The sequence below is a fragment of the Saccopteryx leptura genome, chromosome 2, assembly GCF_036850995.1.
Source record: "Saccopteryx leptura isolate mSacLep1 chromosome 2, mSacLep1_pri_phased_curated, whole genome shotgun sequence".
NCBI lineage: Eukaryota > Metazoa > Chordata > Mammalia > Chiroptera > Emballonuridae > Saccopteryx > Saccopteryx leptura.
Window position 1 is genome coordinate 151,727,106 of NC_089504.1, and position 24,621 is coordinate 151,751,726.

A 24,621-nucleotide genomic window follows, 5' to 3' on the forward strand; every position below is an offset into this window, starting at 1 on the left:
TACACACAAAGGTTCATCTTTCCAGGCAAAAAAAAAAATGGACAAAGGACAGCAGCAGGAAATTAGGCCAGTGCTTCTCAAAGTGTGGTCACTGGGCCACCAACAAAGAACTCTCCAGGCTCTGGTCAAGGAGGGGTCCTTAACGAGAGCTCCTGGTAAGTTCAACTAAGTATGAGGATCACAATCCCTGGTTCAGAACACACTGTAAGAAATAGTGGTGAGCCCTGGCCGGTTGGCTCAGCGGTAGAGCGTCGGCCTAGCGTGCGGAGGACCCGGGTTCGATTCCCGGCCAGGGCACACAGGAGAAGCGCCCATTTGCTTCTCCACCCCTCCGCCGCGCTTTCCTCTCTGTCTCTCTCTTCCCCTCCCGCAGCCAAGGCTCCATTGGAGCAAAGATGGCCCGGGCGCTGGGGATGGCTCTGTGGCCTCTGCCTCAGGCGCTAGAGTGGCTCTGGTCGCAATATGGCGACGCCCAGGATGGGCAGAGCATCGCCCCCTGGTGGGCAGAGCGTCGCCCCATGGTGGGCGTGCCGGGTGGATCCCGGTCGGGCGCATGCAGGAGTCTGTCTGACTGTCTCTCCCTGTTTCCAGCTTCAGAAAAAAAATGAGAAAAAAAAAAAAAAAAAAAAAAAGAAAGAAATAGTGGTGAGACATCACAAAGTCTTCACTGAGAAATTTAAAAAAAAGAAAGAGAAATACACCTGTCTGATGGCTGGACCGCGCACAGATGACCCATTTCAGGGGACCTCACTGCCCACCCCAGTCCATAGTGCAGGCATTTTCTTAAACGTGGGAGTGTATTTGAGACAAGGTTCAGAGGGACCATGGAATTCCCCTGCAAAGTTAGTCTTTTGCTGTTTTTCAAAAGCCCCCAGAGGGTTTGGAGACTGGAAAACAGGAAGATGATGGCCTTTCTCAAAGTGCTTCCAATTAGATAATGAAATTATTCTGTTTAAAGAGTTTATAGAGATCTGAAAATAACACTAATCTTTCTCTTGCAGAGACTATGGGAGGTTCTCTGATAAAGATAGATTTAAAAAAATAATTTCTTGGCAACAGCTTCAAATTAGAACTAGATAAATTGTTGATTAAAAATAGAATGAATGTTAAATCTCTCCAAGATGCTATGACAACATCTAGCAGCAAAATTCTTTTCTATAGGAATGTTAAAAATAAGCAAGGACTAAACCCCCAAACTCATGGACTTCTGAGCATTATTTAAGGGGCTCTAGAAATTCCAAATAGTGATTGTGAATTGCTATCACCAGACACCAGGAGAAAGAGAATCAGCAATGATCTAACAGTAAGAATCAATATGAGCCCTGGCCAGTTGGTTCAACACTAGAGCATTGGCCCTGTGTGTGAAAGTCCTGGGTTCGATGCTTCTCTATCCCTACCCCCCCTACCTTCCCTCCTACCCTCCCCCACCATGGCTTGAATGGTTTGAGCAATTTGGCCCCTGGCACAAAGGATGGCTCCACTGCCTTGCCTCAGGTGCTAAAATAGCTCGTTGCTAAGCAATGGAGCAGTGGCCTCAGATGGGCAGAGCATCACCCTGTACCCTGAGAGCTTGCCAGGTAGATCCCAGTCGGGGTGCATGTGGGAATCTTTCTGCCTCCCTGACTCTCCTCTCACTTAAAAAAAAAAAGAATCAATATGCTAAATATCCCTTAACTCCTATCTCAGGGACATAGACAAGAAAGTTTAGCATCAACTCTGTAGTTCATGGTCATGATCTACACAGAACCTAAGTCAGAACCTGAAGCCACGCAGACTTTTTTTTTTTAAGTGTGAGTAGGGGATATACAGAGACTCCCACATGCACCCCAACAGGGATCTACTCAGTGACCCCATCTAGGGCCAATGCTCTGCCCATCTGTGGCCATGCTGGCAACCAAGCTATTTTTAGCACCTGAGGTGGAGGCTCCACAGAGCCATCCTCAGGACCCAGGGCTGATGTGCTCAGATCAATTGAGCTATTGCTTTGGGAGGGGAAGAGAGAGAGAGAGAGAGAGAGAGAGAGAGAGAGGGGGAGAGAGAGGGAGAGAGAAAGGAAGGAGGAGTAGGGGAGAAGCAAATGGTTGCCCCTCCTGTGTGCCCTGACCGTTAATTGGACCCAGGACTTCCACATGCTAGGCCCATGCTCTATCACTGAACCAACCAGCCGGGGCCCAGACTAGTCTTTTAATCCTAGTTTTGCCCTTGAGCAATCTATGTGACTTTGGGCCACACAATGACATAAATCTCTAAACCACAGTTTTCTCTTATGCAAAATAGGAATAATGATCATGGTAGTCTTTCTTCAACCTTTCTTACAGGTAATTGTGAGGATTAATGGAGCAAGTCCATGTGGGTTTTCAGTCACATTGGCCCAGACAGCATTGATACATGCCAACAATGATTGTTATTATATTACTACTACTTTTATTTATTTATTTTTATTTTTTTTAAATCTTTCTTTTTATTTATTCATTTTTTAGAGAGAGGAGAGAGAGAGAGAGAGAGAGAGAGAGAGAGAGAGAGAGAGAAGGGGTGGGGGAGGAGCAGAAAGCATCCACTCCCATATGTGCCTTGACCAGGCAAGCCTGGGGTTTCGAACCAACAACCTCAGCATTCCAGGTCGACGCTTTTTACCCCCTGAGCCACCGCAGGTCAGGCCCTACTTTTATTTTAAACCAAGAATTTTCTGTAATGCCAAGATATTCAGGACATTCACAAAGAGCTCTTTTTTGGGGTGGGGGGGGGTTGATGTTCAGGGATATTAAACTTTGTAGGAATATGCTCTGAAAATATGCAGAGTTAGAATAACAATCAGAGACAGCGAGGCACCTTAGGGTGAAAGCCCTGAGCAGATGAGAGTCCAGGGCCTCCCTGACCCTGTACTGAAAACAGCAAAACAGCAGGATAAGACTCAGTAACAGAAATGTTTAGGCTCTCAGAACAGAGATTAGGAGTATGTTCCTTGTCCTTTACTTCAACCCCTGAAAACTTCTTCTACCTGCATCCTTGGATTATTTGTACTGGCTAATAAATATCTGAGTAAAGCTGGGATGGGGCCCCGGTCCTTCGGTCTGCTGGCCGGGGCTGTTGCCTCCCTCAGCCCCTCAGAGCATTGCATTTGGTCTCCGAGTAGTTCAGTGTCACCACAGCAAGTGTGAGAATTGAGAATCAAATGAAAGGTTTGCTGCTTAGAGTCATGCATCGTTGCAGTGACAAGTGGTTCCCCCACGTGAGGAACCAAATGAAAAGACCTCCCAAAGCCTGGCAAAGGAAAAGGACATCTGCTCATCCCGTTTGGGAAGGGACACAGCAGCAGGGGAATAGCCCTTGAATGCTTGGCTTTGAGGTCCCTGTTAGGGATCAGGCCAGGGGATTCCCTTTCCCTTCATCTCTCCTTCATCGTGGGGAATTCTCTTTCCTCTGTGCAGTGAGTGGAGTCTCAAGTTACAGCTACAGGGACTCCTCCAAGCTGCAGGGTGTCAGATCCGAACTTAACCGCCCTCTTGCTCACAACCCCGTGGTATCTGAAGGAGGGAAGTTCAGACTTAGAAGACTGGGAATGCCCTTTTACCAAGGGGATGGTTGAAGCAATGAGGACGGGATATGAAATGATCCCTCGGGATTGAAAAGGGCTTGTAAAAACTGTTCTCACCACCTAGCCCAAACCTCAGACCAGCCCCTCTCCCGAGATATGTCACTGACCCTAACCAGCAGGAAGTAGCTACAGAACAGACCTTCATCCCTTTTCCTTGAAAAACAAAAGGCTGGAATGTTAGGTTTGGGTCCAGGGTGACTTTAAACTCAAGGCAGGCTATAAAAATGGGAGGGGTCATGCCAGGACCTCAGTGTAAAGGGGGAAAAAAAGGGACAATTTTAAAATCCAAGTGGCTCAATAGCCCATCCTCCTGTTTCTTCAGTCACCCAGGAAGGCTGCCAAGACAAATAAAAAGTCTTGCTTTCTCTGCAATTATTAATAATACTGTAATTTTTTTAAACCAGTTGGTCTAGAAAAGCATTTGATGTTACTACTAGTTTAAATCTGATTAATGTCTTTTGAAGTTCTTAACAAAAAACATGTTTGTTTTCTCTAGGTTCATAAAAGGTTCCTGTTATCTGTTATATCTTCTAAAATATGAGTTTATTTACCAATGAAAGAAACTGTTTCTAAAGGTTATGAAATATGTTCATAAAAGTATCAATCTAAAATTGCTAATTACTGACTTAGGTATCACTGAAAGTTAAGGTTTTTAGAAGTTGAGAATTCTGAATAATTAGAAAGAAACTGTATGGTTTTAATGATAAAAGGAATATGGTATAGAGGTACTTTTGAAAGGAAAAGGAGCCCTGGCTGGTTGGCTCAGCGGTAGAGCGTCGGCCTGGCGTGTGGAGGTCTCGGGTTCGATTCCCGGCCAGGGCACACAGGAGAAGCGCCCATTTGCTTCTCCACCCCTCCCCCTCTCCTTCCTCTCTGTCTCTCTCTTCCCCTCCCGCAGCCAAGGCTCCATTGGAGCAAAGATGGCCCGGGTGCTGGGGATGGCTCTGTGGCCTCTGCCTCAGGCGCTAGAGTGGCTCTGGTCGCAACATGGCGACGCCCAGGATGGGCAGAGCATCGCCCCCTGGTGGGCAGAGCGTCGCCCCTGGTGGGCGTGCCGGGTGGATCCCGGTCGGGCGCATGCGGGAGTCTGTCTGACTGTCTCTCCCGGTTTCTAGCTTCAGAAAAATACAAAAAAAAAAAAAAAAGAAAGAAAGAAAGAAAGGAAAAGGAATAAAAATTGTTCTGAAAGTTGGTTATTTCTGAAGGTTTGTGTAAGTTGCAGAAGGTTTGTTTAAGTTGCAGAAGGTTTGTGCAGGTTGTAGATGGTTTGTGCAGAGAAAAAAAGAGAAGTAACAGAGAAAAGAAAGAGGTTGAGAAAAAGAAATAAAAGACTTTAGAAATAGGATTGTTCTGAAAGGAAAATAAAAAGGAACATTGTAACATTCATAAAGGCCTCAGGAGCTTGAGAAATTTACCCAAACTTACAAGTATTGAAGAAAGAGACAATAGCCTTCTTAAGCCCAAACTATACAAACAAAAAACAGGGAGTCAGGAGGAGAGACTCACCCCACAAGAGCAATTGTATAAGGCTCTTTTTTACTCTTAATTTTTTAAACATTTCCTCATCTGAACTTATTGCAGCTGAGAGGCTTTTTATACCAGCCAAGCAACAGCCTAAGCCTCTCCTGTTATTCCAGGATATACAGTGTGTCCGTAAAGTCATGGTGCAGTTTTGACCCGTCACAGGAAAGCAACAAAAGACGATAGAAATGTGAAATCTGCACCAAATAAAAGGAAAACTCTCCCAGTTTCATACCTACTCAGTGCAGTTTGATGTGGGCTTACGCACAGATTTTTTAGGGCTCCTTAGGTAGCTATTCCATGTATCCTCTACAGACTCGTCACTGACTGATGGCCTACCAGAACGGGGTTTCTCCACCAAACTGCCGGTTTCCTTCAACTGCTTATCCCACCGAGTCATGTTATTCCTATGTGGTGGCGCTTCGTTATAAACACGCCGATATTCACGTTGCACTTTGGTCACGGATTCGAATTTAGCAAGCCACAGAACACACTGAACTTTCCTCTGTACCGTCTACATCTCAACTGGCATGGCCGTGGGCTGCTCTGCTGTATACACGGTGTTATATCATCATCTGCGCATGCGCACATGCTGCCACATCATCCTACAGAAACTGGGAGTGTTTTCCTTTTATTTGGTGCAGATTTCACATTTCTCTTGTCTTTTGTTGCTTTCCTGTGACCGGTCAGAAGTGCACCATGACTTTACGGACACACTGTATTAGCTGGCCTTGAGTGGCAGAATCCATTTAGATTACTAACCTGAGGGAGAGAGTATGTTGCAATTTTGTCATCAACAGGTCCTCTTTGGATACCAATGAGGAACGTGAAGCCTTATCACGAGTTGGCATCAGTCCCTAGAAACCAACCCAACTCCAGAGATCCAGAAGCTGATAGTGGATCTACCTCTGGAAATGAACCCGAAAAAGAGAAGGACACCTAACTCGCTCCCAAGTACTCTGGGAGTGCCTGGCATCACCTGGAACACTTTAAAACATCTAACCAGGTATGCTAAACAAGTTTTGCAAATTACAGACATGCCTATAACCCCTAAAAGCCTGTTTCTCTCTATGCTTGCCCTTCACCTTCCACTGCAACCACCTAACCACATTACTCTCTGTTAATCCTTACTAAAACAAAAAAGAGGGAAATATGGGAATATGGTATGAAAATGTGCAGAGTTAGGATGACAATTAGAGGCAGTGAGGCACCCTAGGGTGAAAGCCCTGAGCGGATGAGAGTCCAGGGGCCTCTCCGACCCTGTGCTGGAAACAGTGCATGCTGGACACAGCAAAACAGCGGGGTAAGATTCAGCAACAGAATTGTTTAGGCTCTCAGAACAGTGTTTAGGAGTCAGCATGCTCCTTGTCCTTTATTTTACCCCCTGAAAACCTATCTGCTTCCTTGGATTATTTGTCCTGGCTAATAAATATCTGAGTAAGGTTGGGGATGGCGCTTCAGTGCTTTGGTCTGCTGACCAGTGCTGTTGCCTTTCCTCGGTTCCTTGGAGCATGTTATCTGGTCTCCAAGTCTCTGAGTAGTTCACTGTTGCCATGACAAAACTTATGGATTTAAATTCTGCAAATACTTTGAATTTATTGTCTGATATTAAATCTTCCCCAGGGGAGCTCTCCTGTTCCCAATTTCCACAGCAGGGCGTGACACAAAGTATCACATGGTGGATAAGCAAAAGTAGAGGAGATGTGTGCACGCAGACCATAGGAGCTAACAATTATACTTAGATTAACAATAAATGTTCCAGTCCGTGACTGTCTCCTTTGCCTGGCACGGAAGTGAACACTTTAAACGCCTTTCCCCATTTGACCTTTGACAGCACCAGTGCAACAAGCATGTGCAGAGGGGAGGCTGAGAACAGTAGGACCTCAGGATGCTTTCTTGGCACCCAGTGACTCACTGAGTCACGTTCAGAACACTGGGTTTGTTTCACTCCAGATTCTTGAGTGGAAGATACTCACCCCACACATCCTTCTTCTAACACAACCAGATGATGGTCTCAATGCTCCGGCTATCAGGCTACAAAGCAGAGCTTCTTCAGGACAGCAGGCATGTAACTCTGGAGACAGAGCTTGAGCCTCCTCCCTTCCAGGTGTTTATGATATGGGTTGACCATCACCCACAGTGAGAAATACCCTCAGATTTGTATCTCATAGATTTTTATGAAACAAAGCATATGTTCATGTGAGGTCTTCATTTTCTCATGAAAAATGAGAATGGGGAGAAGCTGTAACCTTTATACACCACTGATGGGAATATAAAATGGCCTTGTCTCTGAAAAATAGTTATTCAAGGACCTGGAAATTCTACTATGTTCAAAAAAAATGAAAACATACATCATACAAAAACGTGAACAATAATCATTCACAGCTGCATTATTTATAGTGGCCAAAAGGTAGATACAAACCGAATGTCTATCAACTGAGGACTGAGTAAGTGAAACGGGATATACAGCCATACAATGGAGTGTTATCCAGCCATAGAAAGGACCAAAGTCCAAAAGCTCGAGAACATTGGTACGTAAAGACACATGCACCCCCATGTTCTTCACAACATTATTCACAGTGGCCAAGACATGGGAACAACCAAAGTGTCCCTCGGTAGAGGACTGGATAAAGAAGATGTGGTACATATATACAATGGAATACTACTCAGCCATAAGAAATGACATAGTGCCATTTACAACATAGATGAACCCTGAGAACATTATACTGAGTTAAGTAAATAAATCTGAAAAAGCTAAGAACTGTATGAATTCACAATATAAAACTGAGACTCATGGATATAGATAAAAGTGAAATGGTTTCCAGAGGGAAGGAGGTGAGGAGGGGAGTAAAGAGAGCCAAATATATGGTGACAGAAAGCGGTTTGACTTTCTGTGATGGGCACACAGCGCAATAAATAGTTTAAATGCTATAGAGATGTACACCTGAAACCTATGTGTTCCTGTGGGCCAAAGTCATCCCATTAAATTTTATTCCTAAATTTAAAATAATGTTTTTGTAAATGGGGAATTATTTTAAAATGAGAAGTGAAAAAAAAAAAAACTTGAATAATGGCAAAAATAAATGCTATGCCATTTAAATGAATCAAAGCCCCCTCACAGTTAGTGAGCCGAGGACAGATCCATTTAGAAATAGGAGGTGCTCTCCCTCCCGGCCTTTTTGCCTCCCTGCCTCCTGGGAGCATTTCTCCGAGTCCCATGTCTGAAGGGAAATACCTGGTGATTTTAAATATCCTCAGGAGCCGGACACATCTCAGCACAGAGATGCCCAAGGGGGACATGACCTTGGTCTCCACCAGGATGGTCTCCAGGATGCCCCCACACACGATGAAGCAGTCGAAACGGTTGAAGAGTGACACGAAGTAGGCCTGCAGGCCCAGGCTGTACATCTTCAGCAGCATCTCCGCCGTGAAGAGGGCCAAGAGGGCCTTGTTGGCCGTGTCTGGCGGGGTTGGCAGTGGGTGCGATCAAACAGGTGGGAGAGGAGGGAGCACGGGGAGGAGGGGAGAGACAGAAGTGTTATCACAGCTGGAAAAGCAGCAGACTCTCCCATCCCGCTGGCCACCTCTCCCACCCACTGCCACTAAGACAGGACCATGAAGGCCAAGTCCACAGGCAAGGGGCACCTAGTTATAATCACAACAAATGCTCATTGAGGACAGCAGTCCCCCTTACCCACAGGGGACACACTACAGGACCCCAGCGGATGCCTGCACCCATGGACAGTACTGAAACCTGTGTACGCGCTGTGGTCTCCCTACACATACATACTCTAACAGCACAAGATCTCACCATTCTACTCAGAACAGTGTGTAACTTTAAAACTTAGGAATTTTCTCCCCCGAGTTTTCCATTTGATACTTTCAGACCATGATTGACTGCAGGCAACTGAAACCTCAGAAAAGAAAACCGAGAGTGAGGGGTTGGGGGCTGCTGCGTCTACCACAAAGGCTTTGCGTGCCTTGCTCTCTCCCTCCACACCACAGCTCCGAGAACAGCGTTAGTGTCACTGCACCCATTACTCAGACATAAGAAGTGAGGTTCAGGGAGGTGAGTAATCCACCCAAAGCAACAAGCCAAGAGGTGAAGGCAGGCCGTCCGAGTCTGGAATGCAACCCCTGTGTCCGCTGACTCCCTGGGAGCAGTGCAGAGGCGCTGGTCGGAGAGGTCCTCTCCTCGGGGTCCAGGGAAGGGCCACTACTGTCCTTTCCCTCCCTTTTTGTTCACCTCATCCTCACCTGTTCCAGCCAGCCCACCTGGGAGTACCTTCACATTCACCTGGAGGCAAGCATAAATCCCTGAAGTACTGAAAATCCATTCTGGGAAGTTGGCAGCTAAGGGTCTGAGATAGCCAAGCAAGGTGCACCATGGGTCCCTGTTATCTGGACCCAACAGTGACTGCTGGGGCAAGCAGGTAGCGTGGACCCAGCCAGGTGAGCCACACCTGTTTATAATGAGGTTGTGCATTTTACTGTGGGGCTTTCGAGCTGCCGGGTCCTTGGTGTCCAGGGCCATGGCAGCTGGCTGCCCTCCCACCCACCTTCTGCCTGTGGCTGTCCCCTCCCTGGGATTTGGGGCTGAGGCGGCTAGAGTAAACCAGGGTAGTGCCGGGGGCTGCCTCTCACCTTGCACTTCCGTGAGCCAGTGGGGCTGGTTGTAGTGCTCTGAGGCAATGGTGAGCGTGTTGAGGAACACCAGGAAGATCACGAGCCAGTAGAAGACATTGGACTTGACTGCAGCACGGCACTTTCTTCTGCAGAACCGATTCCACCGGCGCCAGTAGCGACTGGAAAGGGGTGAGCAAGGAGAGGATGAGAGGGGAAATTCAGATTTCTTGTAGTCTGAAAGGCACCGCTGTAGCTTCCTGTCACCTCTTTGCTGACTTGGCCTCCCTAGAGCAGAACAACCTGGTGTCAAGGAGATAAGCTTTCTAGTTAACTGGGCGCTGCCACTTGGCTTTGTGGCCTTGGGTATGTCCCTGCTCTTTCTTAAGCTTCAGTTCTCTCCTCTGTGAAATGGGAATAGGCCAACCTCACAGACTGTTGTGAGAATTGATGGAATACCATATAATGTGTTTAGCATAAAGCTGAAGGTGGTCAAAAACGGGAAAGACTTTGTTTTATAATAATGGCATCATTAGAAATAGGACTGCAAGTATTAGGAGTATTAGTAGTGATGGTAGAATTAGAACTAGTAATGGTTACCGTTAACAAAACCTCACACGTGCTTGGTACTATATTAGGCACGTCTCATGCCTTCTCTCTAATACTTTAAACACTGTGAAGCAGGCATTATCCTGGTTTTGAGAAAGACCAAACTAAGGGCCATGGAGGTCAAGTGCCTTGACCATTACCACACAGTGGCACATTCTTATCTGTATAGTGCAGGGGTCCCCAAACTATGGCCCGCAGGCCACATGCGGCCCCCTGAGGCCATTTATCCGGCCCCTGCCGCACTTCCGGAAGGGGCACCTCTTTCATTGGTGGTCAGTGAGAGGAGCATAGTTCCCATTGAAATACTGGTCAGTTTGTTGATTTAAATTTACTTGTTCTTTATTTTAGATATTGTATTTGTTCCCGCTTTGTTTTTTTACTTTAAAATAAGATATGTGCAGTGTGCATAGATATTTGCTCATAGTTTTTTTTTATAGTCTGGCCCTCCAACGGTCTGAGGGACAATGAACTGGCCCCCTGTGTAAGAAGTTTGGGGACCCCTGGTATAGTGTACGGGCTGAGTCTGGACCAAAGGGTCTTTGCTTTTTGGGGTTACAAAATCTTTTGAGAGTCTAGTGCATGTTTAGATCTTTTGTCCAGAAAAAGGTGAGTGCCTGCACATATCCACACCTCTACATACAAGTTCATACAGCCCAGGGCCCCTCAGAGCTCTGCCATGGTCCATACCGTGTTCCCGTGGTCTCTTGGTTAGGGACTTTGGTCAATGATTCTCAAACCTGGGAGAGCTTAAAAAGATAATTGTGAACCTTCTGGTCTAAACCAAGTAAATCTGATTTTTGGGGGGGCTGGATGCCTTTTAAATATCAAGAAAATGCCACTGGTATTTTTTAAAGTTCCCCAGATGATCCTGGTGTATAATGATGGCTGGTAACCACAAAGCTAAACAATCCCAAGAAAAGTCACATTTTATAATTCTGTGGTGGAGGGGTATAAAGCTTATCCCTAATTTCATCCTCACGCTGCAGAGAAGATATATCGCTGTATTTGGTAATTCTGTTGACCAACATTGAACAGGTGCCTCCACGGTGCCAAGGAGAGAAGGAAAGGGATGCTGGGGTCGTGCTTGGGGTGGGGGTGGTGAGATGCAGAGAGCCACACTAAGGACTTCGAGAGGGAGAACGACATAGTGGGGTCTGATTTTAGAACACCAAACACCAGCCAGGACAAACACTCTGTCAGCTTCCAGAGGACCAGCAGCATGAAGGATGCTCTTAGAGCCAGTCGGGCTGAAACTGATGAAGGTGGCCGCTTTATCCCGGAAACGAGGGCACTGAGTTGACACCAGTTTTGGAGACAAAATCAATAGGCCTTTGAGCCTGACTGGATGTGTGGGGTGAGAGAAAGGAACAGAAGGGACAGCCCAATCTTCTAGCTGGGGTTATTTGGAAGAGCATGGCGTGTCTTACCAATCAGGTGCAGATGAGAAGCAGTGCTCTGGGCAGGGAGGGCGCTCTGGGGAGAAGGGTGGGGAGCTCAGCTTGGGAGACACATTTGAGGTGCTGGCAGGTCATGTGTAGAGACCCACCAGGCGGTTGAAGGCAGGGAGAAATAGTGACAATGTGGGCAATAAAGAAACAAAGCAGAATCTTGGAGCAATTGTCCAGGATCATCTGTATGCACATCTGTCTTCTAGGTTCCCAGGGCAATAGACTTCTGCTGTTTATTACTAACTGCACCCATCCAGAATTGCTTTTTGGGATAGCTTGATTTCATCTCTATTCCTACCTACTGTCCATGGAAAATCCTGTTACCAAACCTTAGTTAAAATCTATAGTGAGATCAGAGATGTGAGGACTACATCTATGAAGGGTGTGGTTTCCTCAAAACTGCAGGTACAACTTTGTTTGGGCCTGACCAGGCAGTGGCGCAGTGGATAGTCGGACTGGGATGCGGAGGACCCAGGTTTGAGACCCCGAGGTCGCAGCAGCTTGGATCCAAGGTCGATGGCTCGAGCAAGGGCTTACTCGGTCTGCTGTAGCCCCATGGTCAAGGCACATATGAGAAAGCAATCAATGAACAACTAAGGTGTTGCAACAAAAAACTGATGATTGATGCTTCTCATCTCTCTCCGTTCCTGTCTGTCTGTCCCTGCCTATCCCTCTCTCTGACTCTGTCTGTGTAAAAAAAACCACACACACACACACACAAAAACCTTTGTTTGGGGCAGGGGTCCCCAAACAACGGCCTGCGGGCTGCATGCGGCCCCCTGAGGCTATTTATCTGGTCCCCGCTGCACTTCCGAAAGGGGCACCTCTTTCATTGGTGGTCAGTGAGACGTACAGTACAGCGTCGCTCACGTACAGTACTACTTCCAGTGACGCAGGATGCATGCGTCATGGCTCTGGAAGTGCATCATATCACCTGTTACGGCTAGCAGTGACAAATATGGAACTGGACATTGACCATCTCATTAGCCAAAAGCAGGCCCATAGTTCCCATTGAAATACTGGTCAGTTTGTTGATTTAAATTTACTTGCTCTTTATTTTAAATATTGTGCCTGACCAGACGGTGGTGCAGTGGATAGAGCGTTGGACTGGGATGCTGAGGACCCAGGTTCGAGACCCCAAGGTCACCAGCTAGAGCATGGGCTCATCTGGTTTGAGCAAAGCTGACCAGCTTGGACCCAAGGTCGCTGGCTCAAGCAAGGGGTTACTCGGTCTGCTGAAGGCCCGCGGTCAAGGCATATATGAGAAAGCAATCAATGAACAACTAAGGTGTCTCAATGCGCAACGAAAAACTAATGATTGATGCTTTTCATCTCTCTCCATTCCTGTCTGTCTGTCCCTGTCTATCCCTCTCTCTGACTCTGTCTCTGCAAAAAAAAAAAAATATATATTTTATTTGTTCCCGTTTTGTTTTTTTACTTTAAAATAAGATATGTGCAGTATGCATAGGGACTTGTTCATAGTTTTTTTTATAGTCCGGCCCTCCAATGGTCTGAGGGACAGTGAACTGGCCCGCTGTGTAAAAAGTTTGGGGACCCCAGGGCCCTGGCCGGTTGGCTCAGCAGTAGAGCGTCGGCCTGGCGTGTGGGGGACCCGGGTTCGATTCCCGGCCAGGGCACATAGGATAAGCACCCATTTGCTTCTCCACCCCCACCCCCCCTCCTTCCTCTCTGTCTCTCTCTTCCCCTCCCGCAGCCAAGGCTCTATTGGAGCAAAGATGGCCCGGGCGCTGGGGATGGCTCCTTGGCCTCTGCCCCAGGCGCTAGAGTGGCTCTGGTCGTGGCAGAATGATGCCCCAGAGGGGCAGAGCGTTGCCCCTGGTGGGCGTGCTGGGTGGATCCCGGTCGGGTACATGCGGGAGTCTGACTGTCTCTCCCCGTTTCCAGCTTCAGAAAAATACAAAAAAATAATAAAAAAAAAAATAATAAAAAAAAAAGTTTGGGGACCCCTGGTTTGGGGCTTGCAGAACAGGGACAGAAGAAAGGGTTAATTGAGTAGTGTTCTGATCTGACTCCTATATCACTGTGGGGGTTGGAATGCTCTCTTTAGTGAGAACCAAATCTCTGTAGGAGACACTTAACCTGCTACCTGGGGGGAAGTCACTACACAGAAAAGAAGTGCCTCAGAAATTCATTGTTTCCTTGGGGAAACGTCCATCCTTGGGGAGGCTTCCATCCTCCACATTTACTACCTTGGGTGCGAGCGAGGATTCCAGGAGGCAAAGGGAGAGGACGTAAAAGAAAGGGACGAGAGTCCCAGGTGGTTGGGACTTAGTGAACGGTGGCTTTTGGAGGTGGCCAGACCTTGGGACTGAGGAGTCCTACTACCTCACCGGGGCAGGACTCTGCTGCTTCTCTGTCTTTGCAGTTATTAATATTATAGAGAAATTTGGTAACACATTCTTTTTTCCTGAAAAATGAACTTTCAAGACAAAGTCACATCTGACCTTATATTGTAGTTTAAAAAAAAAGTTTTAAATAGAAATTCCCAATACTTGTTATTTGGAGTCCAAAGGAATCAAGTTTGCTTTCTTTTACAGTCTGTAGGAGCTGACTTGGAGTCGGTTTAATGCTGAGAGCTTAGATGAAGCCCCTCTTTCCCCAAGTCTGGGGGTTGTGGCTGCAGGGCGTGATTTGATCAGGCCTGTCCCAGGGGTCTGAGGCTCTTCTGCTCGAACCCCTGAAGGAGGCTGGCATAGACAGGTGGTGTCGCCTACGTCGTGCTGTGCCTGTGCACGGGCACTCGGGAGAGGACACGGATCCAAACTGGGGTGGGGGTGGGGGTAATTACTACCCTGGGAGAGTATTTAAAGATAATTATACACCTCCCACTCTTCAAAATACAGCTTTGCTTGGCAAGTGGTTTCCTGGCAACGCTTCCTACTGTATAATAAATGTAGTGGTTTATTAGAATGTGTAAATTTATTTGTGTTTACATATGCATGGAGAATATCAAAATTAAATGATAAAACAGGGAGGAGAAATGTGCTTGCTGTTTACATTCCCTTTATACTAACTGGAAAAGTCATTGACTCTAGAAATAGAACTTTCTATGTGCAGACATAGGAAAGAAGGATGGATAGGAATGTGTCCAATCCACTTTTTCTATAGCATTGCATTGCTCTAAGAATTCTCAGCTCACTCACCCTAGATTCTCTTTACCTCTTCCCAATGCCGGGCCCTGTTCTTGCCTTTCCATCTACATGGACTGTCCCCCCAGTTCTCAGGACCTTCTCCTTCTGTGTCCTGTCCATCCCAGCTTCTCCACTGTGCCCTTTTCTAGTATTCCCAGACTCAGAAATCCCATCATGCTCATTTTCGGCATTATTTATTTTGGTTATACATTCAAGAAATGCTTACTGAACACCATGGGCTAGGTGCTAGATATTCAAGAGTTAACGTGATAGACACAGCCTTGTCTGCATAAAACTTATATGGGTGATACAGACCACTGAGGAAGCCATCAAAGAGCATGCTCAGAGCCAAGGTGCGCTGAGCAGAGCACTCCGAAGGGCGTCGTAGCCTGTCATGGAGGAGCCAGGAAAGGCTCCTGAAGGACATGGCTTATTCAATCTCAGCTGACACGATCAACCATCAGAAAGTGCAAGGACATGTTTTTCTTGCATCTGTAGCAGAAACCTTAACAGCACACAGAAATAGCCACAGATCTACTTTGATAACTTTAACAGCATTTTCAATCCACTGCCAGCCTTTGATATTTCCTAAAGACACCATCAGCGAGCCCAACAATCTAGACTCAAAAGACCACCATATATATCTGCTCAGACCCTTTAAGGCCACACTGTCTGGTACAGTAGCCACTAGTCACATGTGGCCAGTCCAAATGAGACATGCAGCAAGTATAAAATATAAACTGGATGTCAAAGGTTCAGCATAAAAAGTAAATGTAAAATATCTCAATTTTTGCTTTAATTATAAGATGCAACAGCAATGTTTTAGAAACAGTGGGTTAAATTAATTTTAAGATTAATTTCCCTTTTACTTTTCAACCTGGCTACTAGAAAAATGTAACAAGTGCTTGTGTGGCTCGTGTTAAATTCCTACGCAACAGGACTGCTGCAGAGCTATCCACCCCAAGTCCAGGATACAACAGCTAAGCAGATAGAGGGCTGAGTGTTCCTGGGCAGGCCCTTCTCACCAGGATGGTACAGTCGTTAGCTGCACGGGTCCTGCGTGTGCGTTCTGACTTGGCTATCTAGGAGCCAAATGCCTTCAATTGATTGTGCCATCCTACTAGTAATAAGTCTTTTGGGAATATAATGTCTTCTCTCTGCATTTCCCTTGTATCTTGAAAAGTAGCCGCAGAGGGAGAAACCCTTCCTGGAGGTCTGAAAAGCTGGTACACAAGAAGTCAAGTATAGAGCAGGTCGAGCCAGGCCTCAGAGCTGAGTAGACAGTCAGACGTTTAGGGGACCACTGTTCCTTTCCTCTTTTTCAAAGGCACAGGTTACATCATAGATGACTGGATGAAGAAACACATTCCCAGAATCCTGAGTAACCTCTCACTAGACAGAGTCCATTACAATATGGACTCTTTCTTCCATCCTCCAGGTCATGTTGGTTCATTCATTTACCCTCTCATGTGTTCATTTATGATTCACTCATTTGCATGCAATGAGAACAATATTTTGGAAATATTTTCAAGTGTATTTTTAACCCTTTACTCAATTTTTTTTTTTTTTTTGTATTTTTCTGAAGCTGGAAACAGGGAGAGACAGTCAGACAGACTCCCGCATGCGCCCGACCGGGATCCACCCAGCACGCCCACCAGGGGCGACGCTCTGCCCACCAGGGGTGTCGCTCTGTTGCGACCAGAGCCACTCTAGCGCCTGGGGCAGAGGCCAAGGAGCCATCCCCAGTGCCCGGGCCATCTTTGCTCCAATGGAGCCTCGGCTGCGGGAGGGGAAGAGAGAGACAGAGAGGAAGGAGAGGGGGAGGGGTGGAGAAGCAGATGGGCGCTTCTCCTGTGTGCCCTGGCGGGGAATCGAACCCAGGACTTCTGCACACCAGGCCGACCCTCTACCACTGAGCCAACCGGCCAGGGCCTTTAACCCTTTACTCTTATTGTGTGCATGGGGGCTTTGAGATGATCGAAAGCACAGAATGCCTTCTCAGCTTTGCTCTCACATTAGATACCTTGTTTGAATCTGTGTCAAGCCTGTTGTCTCTCTGAGGCAAGACCATTTATTCACTCATTCATTCAGCAAAGAAAGTGTGGGGCCTACATAGGTTTACAGTTGTCTGTGAAACAGTTTGTTCTTGTATTATTATTTATCAATTAGTGTGTTACTTTCTATAGGAACAACTGTAAACTTATGTTTGCCCCACCCTGCATTGATTCAGTCCTTGTTCTGCACCAGCCATACCTGCAGATACTGCAAATAAAGCAGCAAACTCCTAGCGTTACTGTTGTGAGAGAAAAGACTTCTACGTTTCTAGAGCTCTCTTTCATACGATAAGCCTGGTATGCTTGGCTCTAGATTTTTTTTTTTAATGTAAACAAGCTGGTGAGGAAGGGGAGAAAAGCCTGCATTTTCCAGTTGCAGTGGGAATGCGGGAAGAAGTATCAGACGTGGAGGAGGAAGTCAGACACCAGAGTCCTGTGAGTCCAGCTTCCATTGCTTAGAGATGTTTACTTTAGAAACACACAGGTGGTCGTGGGGCGGCCCAGGGAGAGCCTCTCCCATGCAGTACAGGTGTCTGCAGGCCGCTGGGAGCGTGTCAGCCTGTGGCTGAGAGCTCCGTCCAGGCTGGTCAGAGATAGTGGTGGGAGGCCGGGAGGCAGCGAAGTCTGCCTCGTGCTCCCGGCTCCCCCAGCTCACTCACAGGGTATGGGGGACCTGGCAGTGTCCATGTACTCACAGGGTATGGGGGACCTGGCAGTGTCCGTGTACTCACAGGGTATGGGGGACCTGGCAGTGTCCGTGTACTCACAGGGTATGGGGGACCTGGAAGTGTCCGTGTACTCACAGGGTATGGGGGACCTGGAAGTGTCCGTGTACTCACAGGGTATGGGGGACCTGGAAGTGTCCGTGTACTCACAGGGTATGAGGGACCTGGCAGTGTCCGTGTACTCACAGGGTATGGGGGACCTGGCAGTGTCCGTGTACTCACAGGGTATGGGGGACCTGGCAGTGTCCGTGTACTCACAGGGTATGGGGGACCTGGCAATGTCCGTGTACTCACAGGGTATGGGGGACCTGGCAGTGTCCGTGTACTCACAGGGTATGGGGGACCTGGAAGTGTCCGTGTACTCACAGGGTATGGGGGACCTGGAAGTGTCCGTGTACTCACAGGGTATGAGGGACCTGGCAGTGTCCGTGTACTCACAGGGTATGGGGGACCTGGCAGTGTCCATGTACTCGCTGACACGTGGGGGTCCTAATGTCAGTGGACCAACAGAGCTCGGGGGTCAGAAAACAGATGGAGATTTCAAGATCACACGCAGATATGGGGGACCCGTGGGTTTCGGCAGTGGGTGCCCACACCACAGGAACCCGCTGCATCTCGGCAGGAACCAGCTCGGAGAGCAGCTCAGGTGAGCGGCCAGAGCAGGGATAAGCAAGGCTCGGGCATTCCAGGACCAGTCTTCCCCCAGGCTCGTTTACTCCCCGGGATTTTAAAATTCCCTGTTCCCATGCATTCCAGGCTAGAGAGGAGCCAAGAAGGAGGAAATATGAGAGACCAAATATTTTTACCTTAAGGGACTATTTAAAATACAGCATTGGGCTACATTTCCCCAGCTGGATGAAAATTCAATGTTACTTATGCTTCTGCTATATAGTAGGTGAGGCCAGGGAAGCAAGAATAGGTCAATTTCAAAACATAAGCCACTGATGCTTTTTGTCATGTGTTTGTGGGAGTAAATACACATCCCCAGTACACATACCCATCCATTCATCCGTTCAATACACATGTACAAACAGCCTGCCCTGAACAGGCACTTAACTAGACTCTCTGGAAGTAACACCTCTGGGGCAGGCACGGCCTTTATTGAGGAAACGGGCTTGGGAGCCAGGAGCTGGTGCACAGTGCAGGGAGTGCTGTGAGAGAGGTCTGAGCAAAACACCACGGGAACGGAGGGAGGTGAGTAACTTCCCCTGGGGCATTCGCTGACAATGTCACAGATGTGGTAACATTTGAGGTTCTTAACAAAAGTTTGAGTTTGAGCCCACCCAAATGAAGACATGGGGACAAAGTGATTCAGGTAAATGAAAGGCTGCAGGCAAAGGCCCAGATGACTGAAGGGACAGGGAACATTCCAGTAAATGGAAGTTCCATGTGGTTGGAACAAAGGGTATGTGCAGGGAAGTGTGGGAGGTGAGACTGGAAAGGCAGAGGGGGCTGAGGACCACAGTCCCTGTGGAAGCTTCTGAAGGCCAACTGGGAACTTTCCATAAGCCTTAAAAGTTCCTGCCTCGCCCTGACCAGGCGGTGGCACAGTGGATAGAGTGTCGGACTAGGATGCGGAGGACCCAGGTTTGAGACCCCGAGGTCGCCAGCTTGAGCGTGGGCCATCTGGTTTGAGCAAAGCTCACCAGCTTGGACCCAAGGTCGCTGGCTTGAGCAAGGGGTCACTCAGTCTGTTGAAACCCCATGGTCAAGGCACATATGAGAAAGTAATCAATGAACAACTAAGGTGTCGCAACGAAAAACTGATGATTGATGCTTCTCATCTCTCTCCGTTCCTGTCTGTCTGTCCCTATCTATCCCTCTCTCTGACTCTCTCTCTGTAAAAAAAAAAGAAAAAAAAAGTTCCTACCTCACTGTGTCCCATGAACATGCAGAGCTCAGGAACAGAAGCAACACCCACATTACGCTTATTTTAACTGGACTTCATCTTAGAAGGGAAGGAGACACAGTAGGTCTTACAGCCTCTTCAGGATGGTGCTGCCAAAGAGACTGACAGGCACAGATCACCCAAAAAATGCCAACCCCTGGATTCTTTCCTTGATCTGACCCATAAACCTGTACTTGGCAGCTGTACAGAAGAGAGCAGTTACCCCTCCGAAGAGTCGCCCTCCCTCCAGCACCCGCCCGGAGGCCGGCTGGGACACAGCTGGGAGGCAGTGGGAGAGAAGAGCGGTGTGCATCTCACTCACCTAAACTTCGACTTGGAGATCCGATGGCTGAAAGAGAAGGAGGAGACATTAGAATGGCATAGATTTTCTTCCCTTTCAAAGATGGTCAGCCATGTCAGAGCAGTTTGATGTCCCGTCTTGACTATAATGGGCATGGGACGGGTGTGACTTAGAACACCTCTGGAGAGAGAGAACCTTATCTGTCAGCATCTTCTGAGGTGTTTGACCCAGCTGACAAACCTAGAGATCTAGTGTCTTCTGAGTGGAGAGGGAGAGCCCCATGTTCTCAGGTGAGCAGCGTCTGCCGTGAGGTTCCAGGAGGTCAGGTTAGGCAGTGGGTGAGGAATGCTACACTTTGGAAGAGCCAGGGGACAGGCAGGCTGCTCTGTAGATGGAGAATCTTAGCAGCCAGAAGCCACGGGCAGAAACATGCCAGTGTAGACCCCACTGCCGTCTGAACAGGAGCCTGGCCAACGCTGGGTATGCAGTGAATATGAGCAAAAGGAGCCAGCTGGGAACTGACAGGCACGACAGTGCTGGCCTGAGGGCAGCAGACTGGGCCTAGAGAAGCAGCCAGGGTCCCCAGGGGAAACCCAGCATGCTGACAATCTCACGCAGCCCAGGAGACCCAGGGGACCTTCGGGCAGGAGTACCAGGGAGGCATCTGGGTGGCTAACTCCAGGGGTCACTGTGGGGGGAGGGTCCGTTGAAAGGAGTCCCTTCAAGGAGGCCCTGGGACTATCTAGTTCATGGAGGAGAGTCCAGGGTAGGCTGGATGGAGACAGGCTGAGGGAAGAGGGAGGGATGGAAGGAAGGAGAAAGTAAGGTAGGGAGAGATAGAAAAGAAAGAGGGACAGTGCAAGCACTTGAGACAACAAATTGAAGGCAGTGTTTTGGGAAGGCTTTGGCATTGAGGAGTGCCTACTGGAGAGACTGCAGGTGGACATGCAGAAAGACACAGAATGCAAGTCAGAGGCGGAAAGGAATGGAGACAGCAGCAGAGAGGCAGAGGGACGCCGAGAGAACACAGGAGCAGGGACTCAGGAGGCAGCGGCTGCAGGCCGGCACCACCCCAGCTCAGCACAAAGCGAGCTCTGTCGTGCAGTAAGAAAACAAGCCCTCTTGTTGTTTTTTATTTAAAAAAAAATTAAACCAGAAAATGTGACAGGTGGCAAAGCCATTGAGCATGAGATAATTATATCTCTGGGGTACTGAGAATCTGAGCCAAGTGCCTTTACTGCTCTGAACTGTTAGCTAATAACCTTTTCCCGCCTCCAAAGACTGCCTGCCAGGGCTGGAGGGCTTAATCACATGTTAACAAAGCGTATGGGAGGGGGACGGGGGCCAGGGCAGCCTGTTATTTAGAGCCACAGTTTAATGGGGAAACAAATGTTTTCCAGGTGCTAATTGGGTGGTGGGGAGTCTGGGGTGCTCTGTTCTCCAGCAGGGCAGTTCACTCTCCTGAGTATAAAAACAAGCCAACGTGGAAGATTGTGACCTCTGTGACTCGGTCCACAGAGCCTGGCTGGCCCTAGGTCTTCTCTCCAAAATGTCTCAATGACTCTTTCTCAGAGGCCTTCAGTATAACCATAAGTCCTTCTCCATAAGGCTGTCTCTCTCTGTCCAAGTGAGTCATAAGAAAAGTGGGTTCTGCCTGACCAGGCAATGGTGCAGTAGGTAAGAGTGTTGACTTGGGATGCTGGGGACCCAGGTTTGAAACCCTGAGGTTGCCGGCTTGAGTGTGTGCTCATCAGCTTGAGCGTGAGGTCACTGACTTGAGCATGGGATCATAGACATGACCCCATGGTCACTGGCTTGAGCCCAAAGGTCACTGGCTTGAAGCCCAAGGTCGCTGGCTTGAAGCCCAAGGTTGTTGCCTTGAATAAGAGGGTCACTGGCTCGGCTGGAGGCACATATGAGAAAGCAATCAATGAACAACTAAGGTTCCGCAACCATGAGTTGATGTTTCTCATCTCTCTCCCTTCCTGTCTGTCTTGTCTGTCCCCCTCTCTCTCCTACTTTAAAAAAAAAAAAGTGGGTTCTTCAAAACTACCATATGCGGTAACCAAGATTGGAACATTTCTATTTCCCGCTCTGGGAAGGGGCACAGGGAAGGACCAGAGCTAGCAGCGACTGAGTGAGGATCAGGCTAGCGTTTCCCTGTGGCCACCAGCTATGGGCCCTTCCTCAGCAGTGTGGCACATTCTGAAGAGGAGGAAATGGAGCAGAACTTTCTTTTCCATTTAATCGCACATACTGATGTGTGACTCCAGACACCATACTTGAAGTCTGATTTTCGTCGTCATTGTTGCTGCTGTTCTCAGGGGACTATGAGCATAATTTTAGGCGTTCTGAGTCTGAAACATTCATCCCTTTTTAAGTGCCATGTTATTTAAGTGTCCCTGCTCGAGAGGGGGAGGGTGCTGTTCACAAGGCACGTGTCTGGAGCCGAAGGGAAAGCCCAGCCCTGGGAGGGCTGAACTTAGAAGTTTTGTAAAAACTGCCTTGATTCCTCTATCCTTCCCACACATGGGGGAGTCAACAGTAGGATCCTACTTTGTGAGAACAGAGAGACCCCCTGCACTGCATCCTTTCACCGCCCAGGACACACCCATCAGTCAGGGTTTAGACAGCTGGTTCCCTGTCTGAGCACGCAAGCCAGGGAGCAGGTGAGCACCTTGTATTATGCACCACTCCATGCTCTGGGCTGTTTCACGCATGGTCAATGCTTCTCCTTCCCTTTACTGAGCACTAGAGGCTCCCGGCTTCTCCAGAACCCAACAGAGCGTGCACAGCATGCTCAGAAGGCCTACAGGCTTTTTCCATCATTATCTTGTCTCATCTCGTCCCGGCCTGTCCCCTCCCATCCCATCCCATCCCGTCTCATCCCGTCCCATCCTATCCCAACCCATCCCGTCCCATCCCGTCCCATCCCGTCCCATCCCATCCCGTCCCGTCCCATCCCATCCCGTCCCATCCCGTCCCATCCCATCCCGTCCCATCCCATCCCGTCCCATCCCATCCCGTCCCATCCCATCCCGTCCCATCCCATCCCGTCCCATCCCATCCCATTCTAAAATCCCTATCTCGTGTTTTACATGGATTATTAAAGAGCAGGGAGGTGGCAAAAGTATTTAACACATAAGAGCATTAGAAGAGCTCCACTGGGCTGGACCTGGGTTCATCCAATCCAAGATATTTTCTCTGTCCAGGCCTCTAAGACAAACCTAGGAAACCATGATTTTCTTTGATATTTAGGGTCAAAATTAGAGGAAAAATCCCAAACTCCTTGTTTTGCTTAGTTACTCAATTTGCATTTGTCATTATCCGACAAATACTTGAACTTCTGGCAGCTAAGTATGTCTCCTGGCCCTCCCCACCTCTTCGAGTAATGAGCACCGTGTGTTTATGAGCTGCTTTGTGAAGTAGCATTTGTCTGAATTGTTCCAATTTGCCTTTAACATAAATCAGAGGGCACTGGCATCACCATCCAGGCTGACACATATCCTACTCAACCTCCTCGACTCTCCAACTCGACACCACCCATAGCTGTTGTTACTAGAAGGGTCAAACCCTGGACCTTGCCACTGCAGAGCATCTGCTTCAGCAACTAGACACTGAACTCAGCTGTTCACATCTCAGGCCAGAGTCTCCTTCTCTGTTGTCCCTCCTGCTCTTGCACTGAGCCCAGGATTTGCACTCACTGGGACTCCCAACCATTCACACTCTTCCAGGGCTCCCAGGTCAGTGCTAGACTTGACTTGCTGTGACCCACGGTCACCTCGGTGTCGCCCTCCACACCACACAGAGCCCCCACCTGCCTGTGCCTTCCCCTGGGGCTGCTCGGCCAACTGCACCCTGGTTCACACCCGTCGGTGTGTTTGGTGCTTCCAGGCTACAGAGACTGCTGAAATATATGTCGGATTGTTCCGCAGGTAGACTCCACATTGATGATGTCACTCCCCACCGTGGCTTCAGTGTGCTCAGCAATCTGTTTCTGACCTCTGAGTGACTCAGTAGTTTGAACCTCCTGTACTGTCCTTCAGGTTCCTAGCACCCAGAACCCTCACTTTGTGTGATGAGATGACAGATCATTTGGCGTGACTCCTATACTGACTGTTTTGCAGAGCCTGTTTCGGATCCTATATTCTTTACAGAACTGCAGGCTTTGAGAGCTGGGAAGGACCCTCGATCCCGCCTGGCTCTATAGTTCCCAAGTTATCAAGTAAGCGAATGCCTTATTCACATGAGATCTTCCATGAACACCCAATCTGTCAAAGAAGTGAAAGTGGTCTCCGCCCGTTGTGGCGCCACAGCTGGCTCCCAGGACCCGCGGCCGCTGCGGAGGGCACCCTGACGCAGCCTCGGGCCACGCCCTTGCTTTCCCACTGGACTGACTGACACTCAGAGCAGAAGTGCTTTGGCTGAGATCCCATGGCCGATGAGTCCTTGACCTGAGGACTCCTGATGTGGGGCTCTCTTTTTTCCACCTTCGGACCAGATCCGGAGGTAAAGGAACTCCTCCCTCCTCTGGAAATCCAGCATCTCACAGGCTGTGTTTGAAGTCAGCTTCCTTCCTTCTTAAGCAGTTTCTTCCCAGGAGCTCTCGTTTCCAGTCCAGAGCCTTTAGCCCCTCCCCTTTCATGGACTTTTATTTATTTATTTTTTGCCTCAAAAGATCATCCCAGCCTTTACTATGATGAAG

At 48.4% G+C, this 24,621-nt stretch overlaps 1 protein-coding gene across 14 annotated transcripts in view; it reads right to left on the bottom strand.

The window, feature by feature from the left end:
• CACNA1C (calcium voltage-gated channel subunit alpha1 C) overlaps positions 1-24,621 on the bottom strand; it is a 777,231-nt gene that overhangs the window by 145,220 nt on the left and 607,390 nt on the right. For all 14 annotated transcript variants that reach the window (XM_066369078.1, XM_066369080.1, XM_066369079.1 and 11 more), the window contains 3 exons: positions 19,938-19,964; positions 9,761-9,921; positions 8,352-8,577 (listed from right to left, as the gene is read on the bottom strand). In XM_066369078.1, coding sequence (XP_066225175.1) covers positions 8,352-8,577; positions 9,761-9,921; positions 19,938-19,964 — 414 coding nt within the window. The remainder of the gene's footprint in view (positions 1-8,351; positions 8,578-9,760; positions 9,922-19,937; positions 19,965-24,621) is intronic.